Raw genomic sequence first — 24,483 nt, forward strand, 5'->3', positions numbered from 1 at the left:
ATTTAATTTAAATTAGAATTGAAGAATAATTGTAATTTACCTAAGTTTAAAATAGTTTTATGCCCTGCAATGCAAAGCTTATATTTGGTCTTACTTTAAAATATGCTAATATATGACTCATTTTTGTGTTACTAAGGCAACCTATTAAATACATCTAAATAACGTATTCAAATGACCAGGAGATCCACAGAGTGAGGGGAATGCAAGTGAGGTGAGAGGTCAGAGCAACTGCTGATCTTAAATGAACTATTCTTTATATAAAGTAACTGGTGAATTTAATCACTCTATTAACAGACACATCCAAAGTCAAAGAGTCAAGATTCAAATCTTATAGACTTTTGTTGCTGAAAAGTAACTCCATGGTTAGGTCTAAACGAGAAACTATAAGAAAAGGATGAGTTGGTGTGTGTTGGTTTTCTCCTCCTTACCGGGTTAGTCTTAAGGTTACCAGCCCAACCTCTGTGAACCTTTATGGCATCCTTTTCAGACAAGGCTACACACATCACTAGTGGTCTCCAAGCCGTTCTACTAACATTAAATGATATTTATTGGTACATCCAGGCAGGTAGGGAGTGAGAGGCTCTCATTTTACCCATATAGCAGGTCTAAAACTACAGAGGTGATCGATCATCAAAACATCAGATTCTATTTTTGACTTTGTGGTATATTCGTCTTTGAAAAGAACAGGATTCGAATTTGGAAGATTTGAGTCACTTTCTTGGTACTAACACTCAGTAAATGTGACCGTGGAGAACCCAGTGCACCTCCCTGAGCTTCAGTTTCTCTTCCCTGAAGTGGGAGTCACTTTTGTGAGGATCAAATGACACAGGGTCTCTGAAGCTCCTGTGGACGGGGACTTAGCCCCGGGACACGGTCATTTATCTGCTCACGTCTACACCTGGCCTCCCTCTGGTCTGGAGCAGAACCCCCTGGATGTCCTCGGGGGCCCTTCCTCCCGTCACACACCTCACACACTAATTACCTTTTTCTTCATTTTCCTGACTTCCGATTTTGACCTCAGACAGAAGAGCTTCCTTTTCTTGGAGAGCTTTTTGTTCTGTGAGGTGCTGTCTCAGCAACAGCCAAAACGTAATGGTGAAAAGGATCTGAAAGGAGAGAATTAGGAACACGAGCGTCAAGCCTTTGAAGCATAAGCCTATTTCAACAACTACTACGCCTCCTCTGCATTTCAGTGGGAGCAATTACATGAACCTTTCCACTTGAGATAGAGTCAGGCACCCACTTGATTTCAGCTGAAAGTCACTGGCTTTTAAGTCTCCTTTCCCGAGGACGCTGGCATGCCGTCCAGTGCCAGGGTGCATTCATGCCTGGGATGCCCCGGGAAGATGCACAGGACAATCTGGGCTGGAAACCAACTTGGACCAGTGGTCCCCTTCAAGGTGCTAGTCCTTGACTTCCTGTCCTTCCCTGACATCAGCACAAGAATCAGAAGATGATGTATTTCTCCATGATCCCTGTTGCTTCTGCAGTGGTCCTTATTTTGAAGAATTCCACAGATGGGAAAGAAGAACACTTCTTGCCAGCAAATAAACCCCTTAATATTCCCATTCTTCTCCCAAAGCTGAAGGGGGAATTGTTCTAAGTGCCCACACGTTTATATTAACATTTTCCTGAGGGCTAGGAAAAACATTATGATCTCAAGCAGCAGCAAATATTTGGAACGTGTTTTTGTACTTTTTTGCTTGGATGTGTTTGTTTTGATTACCGTGGTTTTGTCTGAATGCTTTGTTTTCTTGCTTTGCTGTTCACTTACCTTTGAGGCAAGTTCCCCTGGCTCTTTCTTTTCTAAAAATCCCGGGACCTTTTTAATTTCAGGGAGTTCAAAACTCCATATGTACTGTAATATGAGCAGGAGATTTCCGTAGACAACCATGAATGGAGAGCTGATCATGGCATATTTCCTTCTGTTGCGAATCATCCAAAGAGTGCAGGACCAGATCAGCAGCACGAACGTCAGCCAGCTGTGGTATGTGATGCTCCACGCCTCCAGGAAGGAAGGAGGAGAAAACGGTGACGGTCAATACAACATACAGGCCCCACCCTGCTAAGTTAGACGTTATCTAGCAGGTAAAGGTCAGTAACATTCACACTATGGAGGGAGGGTGTTGTGGTGAAATCATGGAGGGACATCCCAGCTGCGGCAGGGGACACAGCGAGGAGAAAGGCTGCCTCTGTGAGCTAGCACTTGCCCTCGACTTCCTGGAAGGAAGAGGGTCGGGCAGGGGGCTTCACTCCACGTCCTTTGCCCTCCAGCCCCGAATGTCTTCCTTTCCACCCTGCTTTGCAGAATGAGAAGCAACCTGCTTTCTCCTTTATTCTTCCAAACCAGCTTGGGGTCAGCTATTTTTTCAGGGTGCTGGGTGAGTGTGGCCAAGCTGGGCTCAGAAACAGAAGCTGCAGGGACCACAGGGTCAGCACACAAGCTGGCTTCAGGGGTCACCCTTAGCAGACCCGCCGGGAAGACAGACATGATAGGAACCAGGGAATCTCCAGGAGGAGGTAGAGTGTTAGGTGTCCGCACACCGCAAACAGTAAAGCCAGGTGAATGGAGAGGCCGGCCTCCCGTTCTGCCCTGCAAGAGGCAAGACATCTTCCACTCACACCAAACTCCCACAGGTCCAGAAGATATCTCAAAGGGCAGCTGCTGGAACATTCTAGAAAATCAGGCTCATGAGAACCATTAACTTCAGTAAATCTATCCTCTCATACCATAATCTCGGATACCAAATTTCTGTGAAAAGGTCTTTAAAAATATTTTCTAGCTGTTATTTGGAGCTAATTGAAATCAGTCATATTCTTGAGTATCACGAATTACCAAGAGTTATTCGTAAAGTCTGAGATGTTTTACAAGTCTGTTTTGCTTCTGGAAAGCAGATAAGTATTGAGATAAATAAGATAAATGAATAAAGTCAGCACAGAACAAACAAATACTTCCTTGCAGCAATGTGCAAATCTGTCCGAAAGCAGAGCTAGCTTTTTAAATGTAGAGTTATTTAAAACTGTTGGTTAAAACATATGGTAATTATAAACTGGAAATTAAAATTGCTTTTAGTAAAATTAAGTGAGTGACTGACAACTGTTACCAAGTCTGAATTATTTTCATGAAGATAGTATTCCTTGGAAATAGTGTTATCAAAGGTCGGTAATATTTAATGCCTTTATCCCAGGATGAAATTCAGATCTGACCTGGCCATTTTTTTGTGGAGGACCCAAGAAATTAATCTTCGCAGATATTATAATTCCAGCGTATTTTTCCCCCTGTACATTATCCTTGTTTGGGTGAAAGAGGGAGAAAAAGAAATTGGGAGGATTTCGCTCTTTGTGTTTTTGAACAAAGACATCTATCGTTCTAACAGACCGTGCTCCTTTCTGTCTGTGATTAAAAGTCTGCTGCCACGGGGGAACTTCCACGGAAGACAGGCACTTTTAAAGCATTAATATTGTGGCTCCATGAAAACAACTGAAATGGCACCAGACGAGAGCACGTCTTTAACAAGAGATCTGCTCTCCTGTGTTGTTTTTACAATAGATTTCTTTTCTACTGAGGAACTGAATGTGTATCTCAAGTTTTTCTTTTTTTTTTAAGCTCTATTTCTTTACATAAAGAAACCAACTTCTCTGGCTTCTTTTTAGAGACAGAAAAAGAAACGTATACTCTTTTGAGTTCAGAATCTGAATTATTTGATGCTTTCAAATAGAGTTTTGCTGTAGTGTAAATTAGGGATTGACCTATAAAGTGTCAAAAAGTACCCAGAGAGCACAGAATTCATATTATCTAGAGAACAGAGTTTGCAGTCCCCAAAAGAGCCACCTTTAATTTCGAGGAGCTTTCTGTTCCCAATGCTCTCAGCCATGGCCATGGTCCTTGCAGAAGCTGAAGCTGACGTGCAGACAGGTTTTCTCAGGAGACCTCTGGACTGAGAGCCTAGGGAAACTGTCTTTAGGTGATTTTTTTCCCTAGAATTATAGAATATTTTCTTTTTTTATCATTTACTGTGTCCATGGGATCTCACTACTGGCCACAAAATTTGAAGACTTTTGTGTTAAATAAGTTTCTCAAAATAAATTAGCTTTCCCAGTAAAATTCGTTTTTAGGAAGAGCAGAAATTGGCCTTCTTTTATATCCTGTCTCTGGTCCCAAGGACGATTTCTGAAGCTCTGATGCTGGAGATGAGCATGTTCCTAGCGGTGAGCAGAAACGCAGGTAAACTGAGAGCTCACAACCAGAAGCAGCCCTCGGGGACTCGGTGCTTGACGCTTAGATCGGTGAACATTTGCTGCAGCTCAAATGGAATAAAGTCTCAAATCTAAGACAAGCTGTGACTATAACCCTCATTATCTGAAAGAAATAAAAGTGGCCTTTGGGGCTTCCCTGGTGGTGCAGTGGTTGAGAGTCCGCCTGCCGATGCAGGGGACACGGGTTCGTGCCCCGGTCCGGGAAGATACCACATGCCGCGGAGCGGCTGGCCCCGTGAGCCATGGCCGCTGAGCCTGCGCGTCCGGAGCCTGTGCTCTGCAACGGGAGAGGCCACAACAGTGAGAGGCCCACGTACCAAAAAAAAAAAAAAAAAAAAAAAGTGGCCTTTGTTAGTCATGAACACCTTCAATGCCACTTAGAAAAACTACCCATATGTCCTTTAAAATCGGCAAAATAGGGGACAGTCTGACTTAGGCTAATTTGAGAGAAAGGTATGAATATTTAGGAGGAGGCTAGCTAGCACAGAGGACATGGTTTTGAAATCTATACTATAAAGGGCCCATGAGAAATTACTATAAGCGACCAGTCTCCGCCAAGACATTGGAAAGATGAAGACATCAGTGCTGGCGGGAGGAGGTGGTGGGGCTTGGAGCCGGCGGGGTGCAAGCACCGTCCATCCCTCCAGCACTAATTCTGTGCCCAAGGACAGGACACAGAACAAGATACAGGGGCAGAATCCAGGCAGAAGTTAAGGGTTCTCGCAGGCACGCACCATCATAGCGATAAGGGCACAGATGTAACTCTGCTTCATGATGAACTGGAACACAGAGACCATGGCATGGACTTTGACACTCCTTTCCTCCTCATAGGCCTTCTCCTCCTCAAATTCTTCATTCTCATCTTCTCCTTCCTTCTTTTCTAGAGGGACAGATTATTATTTTATATAAAAATCTATGCAAATATGTGAATTTCACATAAACGTCCCAAGCAGTACAGAGCACGTATTTGTCATCTACAGTAACAGGCAGCTTTCTTTCAACACAATAAACTGAGAGAAGAGGGAGAAAGGCCTCATCCAAGTTTTGGGGCTCTTGGTTTTTTTATGAGACGAAAAGAGCTCTTTCTGAAGACATCATCCACTAACCTGCAAAACTATTGGCCGTGATTATGCCATCAAATTACAGAAAGAGTAAAACACACATGTGCACATAGTTTTAACACTAGAAACAAGTCGACTTGTTTAAAATAATTTTTTACCTTTTAGTTTTCAAAGTTTACCCCAGTTAGGCCACTTATTTTGTGCCCAAGGACAGAACACACAGAGCAAGATGGAAGGGCAAACTCTAGGCAGAAGTCAAGGAAATGAGCTTCACCAGACTGACCATGGAAGGAAGCAACCTCTGCTAGAAAACAAGGGAAAAGAACCAAATCCAGTGAAGGATAAACCAAAGACAGATCCCGGCTCCTTACCCGGGGAGTCGGCGGCGGGCTCCCAGCGGTACTGTGGGGTGGAGTACAGGTCGGCCTTGGCGGGGCCGTTCTCCAGGGGAAGGCTGGGGTGGATGGTGTGGTAATCCACAGGGTTGCCATTCACAGTCACCAACAGGCCCTGCCGGGGAGGCGGGGCAAAAGCAGTTGTGACGGCAGCTCTGGTTCCCAGTGCGGACCTGCCTCCTTCCCTCCTGGTAGGTGGGCACACGGGATGGTGCAGAGCCAATGGGGGGCCGAGCATTGTCCGCAGTGATGCCCACTAGCAAGACAGTCTTGCTCACCCCCTCCAAACCTACACCCCACAGAGCCATCACAGGACAAGGTAAACCTGACCTTGCCCACCTCTGCTGCACCCCAGGCCGTGCCCCCCCCCCTCCGTCCTCGCTATGAAGTGTGAAGCCTGGAAAGGCTGCTGAGGCTTCAGGACCTGCTCTTGTCTCCTCTCCAGCCTCAGCTCACGGCCCCTCCCCCCAGCCATCCTCCAGCTACAGGAGCTCCAGACTCGCCTGGGTCCCGGCCTGCAGCCCGAGCACTGCCCGGGCCCCCCTGCCTGCCCCACACCCTGCGCGGCTCCCAGGACTTAGCAAATTCTCAGGTTAGACAGCAACCCCACAGGTCTCTACCTGATGCTGCAGCTTGCAATTCCCGTGTTGCAGCACTCTGTACACTAAATACAGTTTCCTGCTTTTTTTCTGTCTCTTTAGCTTTACAATTTTTCATTTATGCATATACATATAAACATATACACACACACATACATGTGTGTGTCCATGGACATGCAAGACTTCTTATTCAAATCATGGAACAGGCAAACCCTCCACTGTGGCTTTTTAAAAGTTTAAAAGCATTTTATATGTTTATACGCGAGCTCATGTTTTATGAGTCAGTGTTTTAACAGCAATAAACCAGATACAATTTCTGCAAAAAAATTATTTTAAAACGTATGGAAATTTTATAGACCATTAAAATACACTCAGAGGAGCTAATTCCATTTATGTCCCTTTTACATCACTGACACGCGCAAAATTGAGGATTCTAAGGATATACTAACATCAGATGGTTTGTAGTCATCTTGAGTCATGGATAAAAGCTGCAAAAAGCGATACAGGACAGCACGTTAATATGTGAGCAGAAAGCATCATGATGTTTATACACAGCGATAAAGTTGTACTACACACATACCCATCCCTTCAGCTAGCTGCATGCTAGTGTGTTAAAACTGCCATGCAAAATACAAAGGCATGAATAACGCAGCTGGAGGGTGCTGTTTTTATAACCCTTTCCAGTTTCCGATGTTAACTTTTAATCACGACAGTCAGTAAGCACTCATTAACCACATGACTACAAAAGAGCTGATTACGTTTTTTCAAGTGTTTTGTTCTAATAGAATTAGCTGCTTGGTTTTATATTCCTAGGACCCTTTGAGACGTCTGCAGAATTCTGAAAGTACTGACTTTTCAAGAAATTGAAGTTTCATAATAAAGAAAATTTGATGTGCAGTGCGGGCTGGGATTAAGATTTGTGTATTGTCTGCAACAAAAGAATTATGACACGATTATGCCTTTTAGCTCTATTAGTGCTAGGGGTTTGGGGCTCCCCCCAGTAACAAGTAACTGCTGAGCTAGAGGTTCTCCCACTTTCTTGGGTCAGAACTCATTCACTTTCTTAAAAATCACTGAAGGTCCCAAAGAGTTTTCATTTATGCAGGTCCTATCCATCAGTATCTATTGTGCTAGAAATTAAAATGGAGGCATTAAAACTATTCACTTGTTAATTCATTAAAAATTGGAAAAAAACTTGTTCACATAAATAATTTTATTCAAATAGCTGTATTTTTAAAAAATAATGAAAAGAGTGTTGTTGTTTTACACTTTTGAGTATCTTTAATGTCTGGGTTCTCATGTCTGTTTGCACATTCAATCTGCTCTGATGTATTGTTTTGGTTGAAGTAGTTAAAGGAACTCTGGCTTCACCCAGCGATGCAGCTGGAAAAGAAAGAAGTATCTCAGGAGTCCATCCAGACTGTGGATCCTCTCCTTGGACCCTCTCCCAAACTCAAGATGGGGAAGTAACCGAAGGTGAGCTGTGTGTGGAATCAGTAAAGCCCCTGGAGGATCCTGCACCCGGACCGGGTCCTCTACCTACACACACGTTGTGACCGCACGTGCTGGTGATGTGCTTTAGGGATTAGACAGCCCCACTGAATACTGACACGCTGTACTGCACAAAATCCGAGTCTTCCAATATTCTAATTTTCACTAAAAGTTCTCATTTTATCACTGGCAACAAATGCTGTCAGTTGTTTGCCTTGAAGCGATGGACCACTCCATTCACTTTCCAGTAACTGCTGAATGTCCATACCTGAGCCACCCCAACTGTCTGTCAGCTGTTCTTGCACGTCGACCTGGGCGGCTCACCTGCCAAGTGCTTCTCCTCCTCGAGGGGTCGGCACTTCAGGGGGACCTCCCCTCGTGTCACTCAGAATATTAAAAAGGTATGTGCCTCAAGGTTGAGATTTCAGAAAAGCAATGACTGTTCCTGGTTCATCAAGAATATTCTCAAGTGGAACTGGCCTTTCTGCTTTGTTTGCCAAGGACACGACCACGGCTGCGGGGGTTCGTGCTGCTGCCTTGGTTGGTGCTTTTGTACCATCAGAGCAATTGTCAGCATAGTCCAAAGGCGAATGTCTTAAGTATTATTACAAAAATAGTTTCGAGCCTGTGGATCCTGGCAAGGGTCCCAGGAATCCCCAGGGATGGCCCACAGACCTCATTTTGGAAACTGCTGTGCTGTCTCTCTGGCTTAGTGACATTGCAGGACATGTGTGATGGGAGGAGAGGGCCCCCGGAAACCCCAGAGGTCTCCGGGCACCACGTCTGTTCCACGTGGCTGCCAGCTCCCTGAGAAGTTCATTCATTGTTTCCCTGTCTCTCAGTCCATGACAGTCAGGCATCAACTAGGACCACGTGTCTTAGAGAAACTCTTCCACCAAGTCAATCAGAGAATCTGCTCCTCAATTCCCAAACGTGCTGGGAAGCAAAGTGCTGACCCCGTCTGAGAATTGTATCTGTCTTCATCACATTGCAAATGGGCCATTTTAACAAGTCAGTGGCTGGGTTGTATTGAAAATAGTGAACAAATGGTGAAAAGATGAAGAATCACACAGCTGTGCTCCCGTCCCTGGCATCCACACTGCGGCCCCGACACAGCGAGAGGCTGGGGCTCTTCACGTCCACACAGACTGGCCGGTGTCCCGAAGGCCGTGTGAGCAGTCATCGTCACTGCAGCAGCCGCCCCGACACAGGGAATTACTCTCTGCAGTGCATCCCACCACCCAAGCTGTTACCGCCCAGGGCCAAGGGGTCTCTGTTGTTTTTTGTTTGTTTTAAATACAAAATTTTCTTTTAAAATTAAGAACACTCTCTTTCTAGGGTTAATAGACTTCAGGGAGAAGCACTGAACTATAAAAGTCTGGGTCTGATGGAGCCTGGGGTTTCCTTTCGAAGCACTGGGTTCCCTTCTCTGAACAGATGTTGGGCACTAAGACTTCCTCATCAAACTGCTCCCGTAAACTGAGCAATCTGGGTTTGCAGGTGGACTCACATGACCTGAATTCAGCAATATAATAAAAAGCAGCAAAATAAACGAGAAACCCCTTTCCTTGCGACTTACTTTTCTCTCATCCGTGGGGTAGTGGGTCGCGTACCACAGGCTCCGCCTCCTCTCGGCTGTGACGGGGACGGGGCTGCAGGCCAGGGCTCTGTCCTCTTCCTTGGTCCTCTCTTCCTGCACCTGAGACACAGAATAACCCACAGGACAGCCCTGCTCCCCGGAGCAGCCCCTCAGCGACCTGGGAGACCAGACACAGCTGCCCATCTCTACCCCCATGTGATGATTTTGTAAAGTAACGCATACACTACATGGGCTTTTATCCAGACACTTTCAAAGATGGCCAAAATGCCACCCTGTAAACGCGAAGCACAGCAGTGTCGCTTGTTCCTGTTCCCTGCTAAGCCCCATGAAATACAGGAACAGGCGCTCACGTTACGTCACCGAGCCTCCTGTGTGTATTCTAACCTGCAGGAGGAAGGGGCTGGGCTGGGTTCACAAAAGTCACACCTGACTGTGGAACTCAGCCACGGGAATCTTTAACGAAGAAGACATTTACTAAAAGCAGAGTCATCTAGAGCTTACACTCAATATTAAGCAAAAAGAGAGTTGATGCATAACACAGCTGCCTTGCCTAATGGGACCTTGGCCTGAATCAGACAGTTGGTCCAGGAGAGTTGAGAGAAAAAAAGGATCAGAACGCACTTGGTGGTTGAGGATGGTTCCCAACAAAGATGTCCCGTAAAAGGGCACTAACACATGTTGATATGGGGGCAGAGGGAGGGCACATAGTGCCACTGCCCAATTCCCGGGGCCCAGTGCACACAGAGCACCCACGGGGAGCACCAGATGCCCCGGGGAGCCCGTGTGTTACATTCACCTCCAGACACCTGCTTCTCTCTCTCTTTCTCAAACATATATCGTAGACTTTTACCACAGAACTCATGTTTTCCATGAAATGTGCCAGGCCACCTGGAGCCATGATAGAACCAGGCACCTGCCCTCCATCAGCACCTCAGTGAGAAAGTCCCGTGTCCCAGCCCCACTTAAAATACAGACCCTGAGGGTCGATGCTGTTGTGGATTAGGCCCTGTTCTCCACACCCCCCCGCAGACGCTGTGGTTTGTGACCTGCTGTGAACTGTGTGGCCTGGAATGTGGACTGTCCACCCCAGAGGGCCCGTGGCTAAGGAGGCCAAGTGTCTCCTGGGCCTGAGGGGCTGTAACAGCCCAGCAGCACCTGTGCACAAGCTCCTGCCTGACACACCACGGAGAAAGCCAAGGGCACCTGGAACTCTTGTGAACCCAAAGGCCTTAAAGTCATTTCCGTCGTTGGTTAAGACATTGTTCAGAGATGGTTTCCGTGAGATATTTTAATCTCTTTTGCACAGTTTTATGTGTGCACGTACACATATCCACATCTGTGTGTTTGTGGCGGAAGTGAACACAGCACCACTTTAAGGGGTTCTACTGGCACACTCATATCTTAGAAGAGACTTGGAGGAAAAGGTAACAGAAGGTAACTGGGCTTCTCCAGGAGCCCTTAGAGCGTTCTGTCACCACGTCACTGCCATCACTGGCTCCAAGGGAGAGGTGAGTCATGAGGCCCCTGCAAACAAGCACGCCTGTGTGGTCCTCCCACAGGAGGGAGGTGGGCAGACCCCCTTCCTGCAGGAGGCGCTCCCGCTGGGATGGATGGAACACACCTCTCAGGGTTGCACTGTGCCGACTTGGGCCTGCTCACATCTTTGGGGGCTGCTTTTCCTCTTGTACAGTGTATAGTCCCCCAGAGCGGGGCCTCACACCTGGGGCCCCCTCACACCGACGCTCTACCCCCAGCCCCAGGCCAGTGTCTGAGACGCTAGCTCTCGATAAACACTGGTTGCCTAGCCAGCTGACCGCGTGGATGGAGCCTGGATGAGCAGACAAAGAGGGGAGGCGGGCGGGGCACCAGGGCCCCCGAGCTGGAGGGACTGCATCACAGGCGCCAGGCTGGTGTCTAATGTGAGCTCTGCTTCCCAGCACGTGGCCATGAGGTGAAACGTGGCAGCCCCGTCTACACCACCTGCCTCCCTGTGTGCGGATCAGCTGCCTTACAGCTGAGCTTCTCAGGGTCATTTAGGGGAAGCAAAAGCAGACTGGAGTTTCCTATCACAGAAAGGGGAAAGAGAGAGGCCACAAGCCACCCTGGTCCTGTTCCCAAAGTGCCACATGCTACTAATAATCCCATAGGGAACAGCCCAGTCCTCAGCCCTGCCCCGTGGTGGGGCCCCCGGGGCTTATGGTACCACCGAGAGCGAGGGCATCCCCACGGCACCATCGGAGGTTGGAGGTCTGAGAAGATTTAGGAAACTCCAGTCGCCGTGGTAACAGGGTGTGTCGTCATACAGACCCTAGCTTTGTCGGCAAATGTAGGCTTGAATCCGATATTTACTGTTTGGTAAATGTGTGATTTACCTCTCGAACCTCGTTTTCCTCATCTCTAAGATGGGTACAATACCTATTCTTGAGAGTTATGCAGGGGATTGAATGAGATAATGTATGTAAACAACCTAGCACGTGGCCTGGCATTTAGTAAGTGCTCAATTAAAACGACGCTTCCACTCCCCTCACCACGGACCGTCTGAGTAGCCAGGGGTGATGCTAACATAGGGAAGCTGGTCTTTGTCCTGATAGTATCTGTATTCAGTTAGAACTCTTGGCAGAAGCAAAATACTATAATAAGAACACTATAGTTATTTTGGCATATAGTACTAATTAGCCAGCAGTTGATAGGAATGAACACTTTCCCCTGGAGTTTCCAGGCTACTTTGCAGACAAGACCATGAAAACCTTTGATCCTTACAAGGGGCTCCTGTAGCCAGATTCGGATTAGCGTGGCCAGCGTGTAGTACATCACCAGCAGGACGATGGGGTTGGCATGGTGGTACCATGACAGCTCTGGGTTTGCTACGATCTTCCACGTGCTGGAACAGTCTGTTTGAATGACTGATTTGATACCAAACAACCTGTTTCAAAACAAAGAAAAATATTAAACAGATGTAACAAAGATCTGGGTCCAGTCAACAGAACACAAACAGCTGGTTTTAACACGTTCATGAGCTAGTCCTAGGTGGATCCGTCCCACTCTAAATACTTCATTACTCTTCTGTATATATAACTACATCTTTAAATAGTATCTGTGTGTATATATATAAAATAGACACATAATATATGCATCCTAAAATCATACACTTGTGTGTTAGTGTGTGTATAAAATTCATGCCAGCATTACCCAGATGGTTTTTACCCTGGTTCAAAAATCTAGCCAATACTAAATCCTTGCACACCTATTAGAAATGTATGTTTGAATTGTCACTCAGCCCTATTAAAACCCTGCACTATTGAAGTGTCAGGTATGTAGTAACATGTTACTAAGTCCAGCTAAATGAGCACATACTTTGTTTTTGGTGGGATCTAGCACTAGCTATTCAGTTAGTGTTGATATTATTGGGCAAGTATTAAAATTGGACATGGTTCTATGATTCAGCCATAAAAGCCAGATATTGTATACTAGAGTTTCTGTAAGACATATTTCTGTCGAATTTTATTTATGGGCAATTTGATTTTTTCACAGCCTTAAAATTATATCGTTAGGGCTTCCCTGGTGGCGCAGTGGTTGAGAGTCCGCCTGCCGATACAGGGCACACGGGTTCGTGCCCCAGTCCGGGAAGATCCCACATGCCGCGGAGCGGCTGGGCCCGTGAGCCATGGCCGCTGAGCCTGCGCGTCCGGAGCCTGTGCTCCGCAACGGGAGAGGCCACAACAGTGAGAGGCCCGCGTACCGCAAACAAACAAACAAACAAACAAAAAAATATATATATATATCGTTAATTGTTAAATTCTGAAATAGGTTTTTTAAATGTTGAGTTCTACTATGTAATCAGATACGTTCTGATTATATAATAGGGAATTGTGTAAATATGATTCATTCAGAAATTCATTTTATGTGAATTTTTTCTTAGAAGTGACTCTACAAAGTGAAAGATATGTTTACGTGTTAAGTGAGTCTTACATCTTTCTATTGTACGTAGCTTTTACATGCAAACCTCCTTTAACTTTTACATCCCATTCTTTACTGTTACAAGGTTTTCCAGGACTATGAGTTCTCCACTTGGAAAACCTCTCAGAGCTACTGCTGTTATTATCACGAGGCCAGGGCAGTATTAGTGAACTGCTGAGCACAGATTTTACAGAAAGCTACATAGAAAGTAACTTTCTTTGATTTTATCAGAAAAGAGTTAGACTAGAACTTGCTCTTATCATAGATCTTTTCTCCCAGGTCCAGGCAGATTTTTTTCTGTAGTTAGCATTACAGAGAAAAATGTCCTGATAACAAAAGAGTTATGCCCCACTTAGAATGATGGAACATTCCAAAAATCGTTTTGCAGTCCTCCATTAAAATGCAAATTTCTTGTATGAAGTACACAGAACTGAAAGCTTGTAGATTTAGGATTAGACAAACTGGACAGTCTTTGGATTAACCTAAGTGACAGATTTCAGCTACTAAATCCTCTCTCTTCTCACCCCACACCTGGTACATACGATAGAAATAACCTCACCATTCGTCAGTTTAAAAATACCTGTTTTCCCCATCAGAATGTTAGTGGTAATTTCCGCACTTATTTGTACACTGAATTATGTGTCTCTTAAAAAAAACCCTGTATTACATCAACACCACACCTTCCCGTTGATAGTACAGCTCATTCCAACTGAGCAATCAGGCTTACGTGTTGTACCAGCAGTGTATAGACTAACAAACAAGGGTAGAAGCTATAGCATGTAAGACTGTTTTGCCCTGTAAGGAAGTTTTTCTAACAGGGCTATGCAAATATTGTCAGACCTAACATCTCTCTCTCTCTCTTTAAAGAGTCTGGATACTATAGAGAGAATTCCTATACCAGATAGGAAGTCTGTACATCCTCTCTGGCACTACGATTCTAGGATGCCAGACAATATCCAACTATTACTTCGTTTCCTTATCTTCTTATTGCAGACCTCCCGTGATCCAGGACTGCGTCTCGATATTGACAACACACAGAGAAGTGGCATCACAGCCCTCGCCCTCCAGGACTCACTCTCACTCTAAAGGTAACGCTGTGATGTGCGAGTCTGGTGAGAGCAGGGTGTTCCAGAGACCCTTTCTGTCTGTGGGTGTCCGGGATGCGTGATGGGCGGGGTCGTCAGAAGAATGCTGGACGTCCGGACAGTCCAAAAAGGGTAGATAAGTAGGTGAGAGAAAAGAGAAATCCTGAGAGCTGCTGGGCTGGGGTGCGGGGGGAGTCAGGGAGTGGCCATGGTGACAGCAAAATCTATTTCATCATTGACGCATCATCGGATATTTACAGACTTCCTTCTATGATGATTCCCACTAACCGTTAGTGTCTTCACAGTGGTCCTGGTCCAAACTGATTGAATAAAGATATCTACATTGTTAAAATGTATCCATCGTTAAAAGAACTTAAAAACGACTATCTTAAATCTCTCCATAGAAATGGCTCTTTGCCTGAGAAGTTACAGGGACACGACTATGGAGAAATGCATTCCATTTATTGCTTATTTACAGGGAGAAAGATAAAGATCTTCTCTTCTATGCATTTGGAAGATCCCTTTAGCCCAGTTCTAGCGGTGACGGACACAGATGCACGTGGAGGGCGGCTCACCGTCTCTGGACCTTCAGTTCCTTACGGAACCTAACAGGAGAGGGGGTGGGGACGGGTGCAAGCATGTGGACGAATCTGAAGACCTCACACCTCTTCCACTTCTCAGAGGACGGCTGGAGACAGGTCCCGAGTCATGGTCCACTCCCAGCAGAGACCCATTGGAGCCGGCACGTGCTCCTGCGTGGGCGCCTGGCCTGTGCTCGGCTCTCTATCTCATGACCAGCATCCTTGTCCACAGGGCAGCTCTCCATATCTCCTCCTGGACAATGGCAATCCGAATGATGTTCTCCATTTCTCCCTCCTCCGCGTTGGGACCGTCGCCAGAGTTACCGTCAGAGCGCTCGGGTTCAGCACGTCACTTTCGTCTCCTTCTTTCCTGTCCTCCACCACCTGGAGAATAACCCCATTGCCCAGCTGAGTGTCCCTTGGCCTCCTCTCCCTGATCCCAGACACCACGACTTGAGCCTCACTGGACCATTTGGGATTTGCCATAAAATCTCAGGCCCTTTGGTTTTGCTATTTATTGATTTGTCTGGTTCTTTGAGGTAGCTGTGACTCTTCTGAGGTCACAGATGAGGGGGGTAGGACCCCGGGAACCCCGCCGATTCCTTGGTAACGCAAATCCAGTCCAGCAGGCCAGGCATGGCTGCACAGAGTAGGCTGTCTCACAGGACAACCACACTCCGTAATACAGGCGTATCAGTGGGTCCCTTCTAGGTACCCCAACCATCCAGTACTGCAGGGGGCACCAGGATACCAGCAGTCCAGGAAGGTGGGATTGGATTACAGCCAGGACTACAGTCGGGGCCCTGATGTTGATTATGACAACTGGGTACGGCCGCAGGCACCAGCTCTCCATCCTCTCTGAGTCCAGATTTTCTTTACAGTCAATGTCAACTGAGAGTCTGAACCTGACCCCTCTGTTAATACTCCCTACGTTGTTGTTGGGCGTTCTCGACAGCATCAAGGCCTGGCTCCCTTGCCACCATCTCCAGGAAGCCTCCTACGATTTTTCCTGATTGAAATCAATTTATCCTGCGCCGTGCATCCACGGCAATCGTTATCTGTAGTCATAGTTTTTATTCTATAACGTTCATGTGCTTGTTTCTCTGTCCAGTTTGATTCTAATTTCTTCAAAAAAAGGACTTGGGTCCTGTCATCTTGCCTTGATGGCCATGCCTAGTATAGAGCAGGCTTTAAAGGGGTGAGCTTATTTAATTGAATTAAAAACACTAGGATAAAGTTATACCACGAAGTGAGAGCAGGTGTCTGCAGTCCTAGCAGGAACAGAGACTAAAGGGTGGCCAAGTTCTTGCTTTTGAAGAAGAAAAAGAATGGATGGGAAGACATTGTCCATAAAGAACATCCATGATTTCAGTGTGCTCGGTCTGGGAAATAAGAACACAGAATAAGAGCAGAACAAGGCACCAGAGAACACTGTAACTTACTGAAGTCTGCTTGGGCCCTGCATTACAGAGAGTTATTTCTGTTCTGTACGGGCCGCCAAAAAGAATCTCGAACTTTACCTTCACGATGGATCAATCAATACATGTATATGGTTAAGGAAAAACACTTTTTTTTGGCCGTGCTGCTCAGCATGCAGGATCCCAGTTTCCTGACCAGGGCTTGAACCCGCGTCCCCTGCAGTGGAAGCGTGGAGTCTTAACCGCTGGGTCGCCAGGGAAGTCCCCAGAAAAAAAACTTTTCTAAAAAACCTGAGAGTCCAGGTTTATAATTAGGAAGCAATAAAATATTTAAACATCAAATAGGCACCAAATATGGAGCAGCCTGAATGATTCCTTCAAGATCCTACAACTGCACTTCACTCCGAAGCTTTTTGATAAAGGTGGGCACCGCAGCTACAGGAAGGGTCTCTCGTCACATCACTTCCACTCCTCCTCTGGCAGGGAGCATAGCTGTCTCTCCACCTCCCGTGGAGCACTTGCTTTGCGATTCTTCTCTCCTTCCAAAGCACTCCTAACATTTGACAGCACGTGGTGGCTATGACTTGGTTGCGTATTCGTTTCCACTTGCACATGTTGGCAGATTCACAAAACCTCCACTTGTTTTCAGGTTCACTCCAGACCACATCTGCTCAGTCTCCGGTAATACAGAAACCCAGCCATTTGCAAGAAATACATAATACTGAAAATAACACCCCACTCTAAAACATTTAATTGTGGTAAAATCCACATAACACAAAGTTTACCTCTTACATTTTTAAGTGTACAGTGAAGGGGTACGAACTACATTAACATTGCTGTACAACCAATCCCCAAACTTGTCATCTTGCAAAACTAAAACTCGTCCCCATTAAACACTAAACCCTCACCCCTCTCTCTCCCTCAGCTCGAGGCCACCACCATCCTACTTTATGTCTCCATAAAGACGATTACTCTGCATACCTTATAGACTATAAGTGGAATCACACAGTATTTGTTCTTTAGTGACTGGTTTATTTCATACAGCATAATGTCCTCAAGGTTCATCCACGTGGTAGCAGGTTATCAGAATGTCCTTCCTTTTTAAGGCTGAATAATATTCCATTGTATGGATGGACCATATTTTGTTTATCCATTTCTCCAAGGATGGAGACTTTCACCTTTTGGCGATTATCAATAATGTTGCCATGAACATGGATGCACAAATACCTTTTCAAGACCCCACTTTCAATATTTTTGGCCATATACCCACATACCCTGTTTTCGTCTGAGAACGTCTTTATTTGACCTTTATTTCTTCCACCTATACCCTTGGATATAAAATTATACCTTGATTTTTTTTCTCTTTCTTTCAGCAGAACCTGAAAGATGTTGTCCTCTTGTCTTTCGACTGGCATCATTTCTGGTGAGTAGTCTGTGATATTCTTATTCTCATTCCCTTGAACATAAGGTACTTTTTATTGTGATGCTTTTATTATTTTTCTCTATTACTGTTATTCAGAATTTAATTATACTGTGACTTGGTGTGGTTTTCTTTGTTGTTTGTTTAGATTGAATTTCTTGGATCTATGGGTTTATGGTTTTCATCAAATTAGGGAAACATTTGGCCATTATTCCTTAAAATACTTTTTTGTATTCACACATTTCTAAGACTCCAATTACACTTACGTTAAACCTTTTGAAATTATCCTACAGGTCACTGTGGTTCTGTTTATTATTATTATTTTTCAATCTCTTTTCTCTCTGTGCTTCAATTTGGATACCTTCTAAGACCCTATATTTAAGTTCACTGGTCTTTTCTTCTGTGGTGTCTAATTTGCTCTTAAGCCCATTTAGTGAATTTTAAATTTCAGTTACAGTATTTTATTTCCCACTGCTCTCACTTCCATCTGTTCTTTTGGTCCATCAATTCTTTTTTATAGATTCTGTTTTTGTCTTCATGATGTTTGTATTCTTTAATCCTGAAAATAATTAAAAGGGCAGGACAGGAGTAAAGACGCAGGTGTAGAGATGGACTTGAGGACACGGGGAGGGGGAAGGGTAAGCTGGGACGAAGTGAGAGAGTGGCATGGACATATATACACTACCAAACGTAAAATAGATAGCTAGTGGGAAGCAGCTGCACACCACAGGGAAATCAGCTCGGTGCTTTGTGGCCACCTAGAGGGGTGGGATAGGGAAGGAGGGAGGGAGGCAGAAGAGGTAGGAGATATGGGGATATATGTATACATATAGCTGATTCACTTTGTTATACAGCAGAAACTAACACAACATTGTAAAGCAATTATACTCCAATAAAGATGTTAAAAAAAAGAGCTGCTTCAAAGAGTCTGCCATTTCTAGGTCAATTTTCATTGATTGATTTTTTCTTGTTTTGCATATGTCTAATAATTTTCAACTGGATGCTGGACATTGTAATTTTCACATTAAGTGTCTAGATTGTGATGTTCTCCTTTAAAGGGTGTTGAATTTTGTTCTGACAGGCAGGTAAGTTACCTGGAGATCAGCTTCATCCTAGCAGGCTTGTTTTTCAGTTTCATTATGGCAAATCTATGTGGCTAATGACAAGACAGAGGTAAGGAGGTATATGATATAATGCACATAAAGCAATACCACAGAATTTGGCATGTAACAGCTGCTCAATAAATTCTGGCTTCTACGACTACTGTTGTTATTACTATGAAGTATGACATGAATGTGGTATATGCCAGAGTCACAGCTTTTTAATTAATACTATATTGTTATTGCTGGCAAAGAAGAGTAAATAATGTCCTTCTTAAGATGGAGTAGAAGCACAGTCCCCCTCAGGGAACGGAGCTCTTCCAGGGTGGGAATATTTGGCACAGGTTGGGAGAGTCTGGGTGAGTGGCAGGGAGGGTGTGCAAAATGTACAACATTGTATTATTAATATTAGGTTATTCACCAAGAAAAATCTCCTTCCTTCATCCTGGTTATGGGATCAAAGGAAAGAGAAGAAGGCCACTGAGGATACTGACAATAGTAGACTGGTTTCTGCAAAACATAGGTTCTTCTGTTGTTTCATACATGTGCACTCTTACACACCCACAATCTGTATGTCTCTTGTATTAAACTGAGAAATATGCTTTGCAAAGAATGGCCCACAATTACTTTCTAAGTCAAGGAGAATGTGAATGAGGTGAGCTGCAGTCTTGTTCTGGACGTAATGGGACACAGACTTGATGCTTCTGGTGGGTTTCATTTCAACAGCCTTCACTGTCTTTGCTCTTATGACTTTTCAAGTCTAGAACGGGGAGAGTCTGTTTATTCAGTGATCCTCAAGGAGAAAAAGGAGTTCCCTCAAAGCGGGCAAAACAGAAACTCCTGGGGTCATCTTTTCAACTGCACCCACCTTGCCTGCTCTCATCCTCCACCCCCACTTTCTGATACATCTGCCCGCAGAATGCCCCAGCATTACGGGGTCAAGGTGGCAGAGCTGGTGTATGTGTGGGACCATCCTTGAGAACGTTGGGCCAGCAAGACAGCTCGAGAGCCGCCAGCAGAGGGAGTCAGAATCTCCTCCTGATCCAAAACTCCATGGTGCAGTGAGTACCAGGAAAGGCCAAAAATCTAACTGCTGGCAGGGGGCAAAACAGAATCAGTTTTACACATGAATAAAAGCAAGGACAAGTTGTGAAAAAGGCAAGGCCAGTCAGATGTCCACAGAAAGGGAGGTCTGTGTTTCCAGCCCTTTCAAGGAATTTCCTCAACTTTAGACAAATGTCTTCGCTGGAAGGAGACTGAATCTACCTCTAAGTGACCCTCCCAGCAAGATGCTCTCCGGTCCATACGGCATCCCATCTGGGTGAGGACAGACCGCTTTTACACATGAGTTCTTGCTACTCTGGCTTCCAACCCCCCTTCCCCCTGCATTGCATCATATGAAAAACACAGCCAATGTTTAACGTCTTTTTTCATTAGTTTCTTACTTATACTTTAAACACGTTTCCATGCCAAACTCATAGACACTTTTGAGAAATTGGAATCTGACCATTTCCGTACAACATTGTTTTCTTAAGCTTGGAAAAACTTTACATTGAGTCCCCCGGGCTCTGTATCACGGCTTTGAAGTCCTTTTTGGCCCATGTGTGTCTTAACAGTCTGCCAGTTTGCTGTAATTGGGCTTAACCCTACATGTGCAGAACGCTGCCTTCTAATAAAAGCATTCTGTCCATGGACAATTTTGCACCAGGTACAAGGTGTGCTGTCTTCAGAACAGGGGTAGTTGATGGAAACATTGAGGTCATGTGGAAGGTCCCTCCCATTTCACTATTTAAGGCCCTCTACCCTTCTCTGATGTCACATCTTGAGTTCATAAGAGAACATTTATATTCTCTGAATGTTGTAGATTTATGGTCTACTTCCCGTGCCTGAGCATATTTTCACCTCTGAGAGCACTGTGAGAAATGAGTCAGAACCAGGACTCCCAGGACCAGTTGGTCATCCTGCACAGCTTCTTATGACAAAACCAAGCTCAGCCCCTAAGCCCCGCAGCCTTCCATGCTGGGAGCATAAGAAAAAACCCAGAAAATGTGGGTACTTCTATTACCCACGGCTATAACTTTCCCTAAGTAGCTATAATGTAAACATGGACTTAAATACCTCATTTTAAAGCCCTACATAGTTAATAACGAATGAAGTTACAAAAGCAGAGAGAAGGAGACCCATGCCAAGCACACAGTTCCTCCGATGAATCAGGCACTGTGTTGAATGTCTTAGGCCAGCTCTGGTGGGGATCTGCTTTTGGTTCCATCATACATACAGATCTGAGGCACAAATGAATCAAAAGGTAGTTAAGTGGTGGGGCTTATGTTTTCAGGTCTGCTGGCGTCAAATCACACCACCCCATTTCTCAGGTGCAGTAAGTGGTAAAATAAGAAAACCCCAACAGTATCAGGAATCCCTAAGGAAGGGGTATTAATCATCAGAAAGTTCTATATAGGACACACTTATTAAATTTGTCCTTTTATGTGCTGAGTCCTGAGTCTTTTGGGCACTACAGTTAGTGCTGAGGATATGCAGGTAAGTAAGATACTAACCCTGTCATCACAGAGCACCCATGCTAGCAGGGATACTACTCAAAGACGGTGGAACGCTTTTAGGGAATGTGCTCTGCCATGTTCACCCACAGGAAAGTGGTTGTCAAGCCTTTCCTCCTGTAGAACTGCTTTGCCCAGATGGCGGGTGCAGAGAGATGACCTGCACCACCTCTTCCTGAGCATCAAGAGCAGCAGGAGTTACCTCTGAAGGGCACAGAAGCACCTCACTGACCCCGCAGGAGGGTATCTCACTCTCCAAGAGAGTAGCTGATTGTCTGCTCTTACATTTTAATTTATATGAAGGGCGCTAAAGGGAAACCTGCAAGCTCATGACCAAGGAGTTTCATGTAGTGCCAGAAAGGTCAGAGAAATAGAAGGAGGAAGACTGGATAATCCATTTATGGCGAAATGCCTGAACAGGGGAAAGCAAGAAATCTTCTGTAAGAAAAGTTGTAACTAAACTAAAGTTATCCAAGGAAGAAGCAAACATATCTAGAAAAGGAAACAATTGGCAGAAGACTAGCTAAAACCCAGATCTTCTCCCCGTAAGTCCAGGTAAAAATGTTTCTATGTTTTTCTGGACTAAAGTCCTAAGTTTCTCAGGTTCATGTCATAGGAAATGGCCACAGCTTTCTACAAAGTGTCCTTGTAATGTGGTCCAACAAAAATTATAAGCTGAATGGACCATTCTTGGGAATTTTCTATTTTAGGGAAACACAAATATATTTTAATGAACATGTATCATGGAAATATAACTGAAAGTAGTTTTAAAGAAAGACAAAGGTTATCTTTGTGAAAAAAAATCCTCTTCCATCAATAAATGTCTAATAAAAAATTGTCTATTTGCCCTAAAACAATTTTTATTTGTGTTTGCTGTCATAGAAATAAAATTAATACACAATTCACTCTTTTATGTCATGCATGTCAGTGTGGATGGGGTTAAAAGGTTTAGAAGAGTGAAATACTGGCTTAGTGGTCACGTTAACCAGTTCCAAACCCAATGAATCATGGAATGGATGTTAGAACTGGTTTTTTTGTTTGTTTGTTTCTTTCTTTTTCTTTTTTTTTTAATTCAGGGAAGCAGTTATCAGGAAGGTGAGCACAACAATTTTCATTAATATTAACATACAAAGTAACAATAATAAGAACTTCAGATTTCTTGTCAGACACAATGCAAGTGAGAAGACAGTGTGGCAACATCTTTCAGGTAGTGAAATAAAAGTTGTTACCCTAGAGTTCTATATCCAGCAAAACTATCACCAGTAGACTTGCACTACAAAAAACAATGTGAAAAAAATTCTTTTACACAGAAGAAAAATAATAAAGATGGAAATGTGGACGTGTGGAAGAACATGAGAAATAATAATACCTGAGTAAATATGAATTTTTTACTAATTAAAAACCCTTAAAATATAATTGACCCCTTTAAACAAATATAATAATAGTGTAGTATAAAAGTAAAATGTATGATAACAATGGTACAAATTCTAGGAAGGGAGAGATTGCATTTTATCATTGAACAGTTCTTATATTATACAAAGGTAGTATAATATCACTTAAATATGAATTACTGATGCCCTAAAGCAACCACCAATTTACCGAAACAAAGAGTTGACTACTAAGTCAATAAAAGAGGTAAAATGGAATCATAAGAAATTTTAATTTATATAGAAAAAGAGAGGAAGAAAGAAAGAATAGGAAAATAGAAGACAACAGAGAGATGATAGATCTCAACTTAAAAATATTAATAGTTATATTAAATGTAAGCGATCTAAATATCTCCAATTAAAAGGCAGAGATTGGACAACAAGGAAGATGATGGAGTAGAAAGCACCAGGATCTGTCTTCTGATCCAGACAACAATTGTATCTGCAGAAACTATCTAAAGTAACTATTTTGGAACTCTGGAGTTTACTTAAAGGCTTGAAGTTTCAAGAGAAAAGCTTGGCTGGAAAATTACAGTTAATATTGGTCAAATTCAGCCTTCAGTGTGGCAACAGGTCCCCACTCCCCATGCTTCAGCCCCATGAGAGGCAGCAGTGGGAATGGCAACCTGCATTCATGGTGTGGCTTGGTGGAGCTGGGGTGGGCAATAAGCACCTTGTCCTCCAAATACTGGGGTTTGTATTTGAATTGCAGATTGCTGCTTATGTTGACTGAAGTGCAGGTACAAAAGCTGGTCATCATTGTTTCAACTGACTGAAACAGCTTCCAGGGGATTTAAAGGAGGCACATCTTTTTTTGGGGAGGACACATTCGAGAACAACCATGTATATGGAGGAATTCAGAAAACTGTCATAAATGCCCAGGAAAAGATGTAGACTCAGAAAAGAAAAGGGAAGACCTTAAGCTTTCACTTCAGGTTGATCTCCAGTCAAGACTCTACAACAATTTTTTAAAAACTGAGGCAAACCCTGGGTCTGATTTCCAGAGTTAATACATTATAAAATTCAAATGTCCAGTTTTCAACAAAATATCATAAGGTATACAAAAAAATCAGGTAAATATGACCTAGTCAAAGGAAAAGAAATTATAAACAGAAACCATACCTGAAGATGTGCAGTCACTGGACTTACTAGACAAAGACTTTTATAAAATTGTCTTAAAGATACTCAAAGAGCTAAACAAAGACATGGACAAAGGCAAGAAAATGTTTGAACAAAATGATAATATCAATGAAGACAAATTATAAAAAAAGAAACCAAAAATAAATTCTGGAGCTGCAAAGTACAATAACTGAAATGAAAATAACTAGAGAGATTCGAAAGTAGATTTGAGGAAACCGAAGAAAGAATCGGTGAACTTGATAGGACAATCAAAATTATCGAGTCTGAGGAACAAAAAGAAAAAAAGAGGGCTTCCCTGGTGGCGCAGTGGTTAAGAATCTGCCTGCCAATGCAGGGGACATGGGTTCGAGCCCTGGTCCGGGAAGATCCCACATGCCGCGGAGCAACTAAGCCCATG

The 24,483-nt window shown here is 44.1% G+C and overlaps 1 protein-coding gene across 4 annotated transcripts in view; it reads right to left on the minus strand.

Annotated features, from left to right (window-relative positions):
• Nucleotides 1-24,483, minus strand: part of PIEZO2 (piezo type mechanosensitive ion channel component 2) — a gene marked incomplete at its 5' end in the record, with an annotated part of 335,237 nt that overhangs the window by 95,276 nt on the left and 215,478 nt on the right. For all 4 annotated transcript variants that reach the window (XM_082853234.1, XM_082853232.1, XM_082853233.1 and 1 more), the window contains 7 exons: nt 983-1,106; nt 1,775-2,005; nt 4,992-5,137; nt 5,690-5,828; nt 6,762-6,800; nt 9,383-9,502; nt 12,164-12,326. In XM_082853234.1, the coding sequence (XP_082709360.1) occupies nt 983-1,106; nt 1,775-2,005; nt 4,992-5,137; nt 5,690-5,828; nt 6,762-6,800; nt 9,383-9,502; nt 12,164-12,326 (962 nt within the window). The remainder of the gene's footprint in view (nt 1-982; nt 1,107-1,774; nt 2,006-4,991; nt 5,138-5,689; nt 5,829-6,761; nt 6,801-9,382; nt 9,503-12,163; nt 12,327-24,483) is intronic.

This window comes from Leucopleurus acutus (genome assembly GCF_964270905.1).
Source record: "Leucopleurus acutus genome assembly, chromosome: 13".
Classification (NCBI taxonomy): domain Eukaryota; kingdom Metazoa; phylum Chordata; class Mammalia; order Artiodactyla; family Delphinidae; genus Leucopleurus; species Leucopleurus acutus.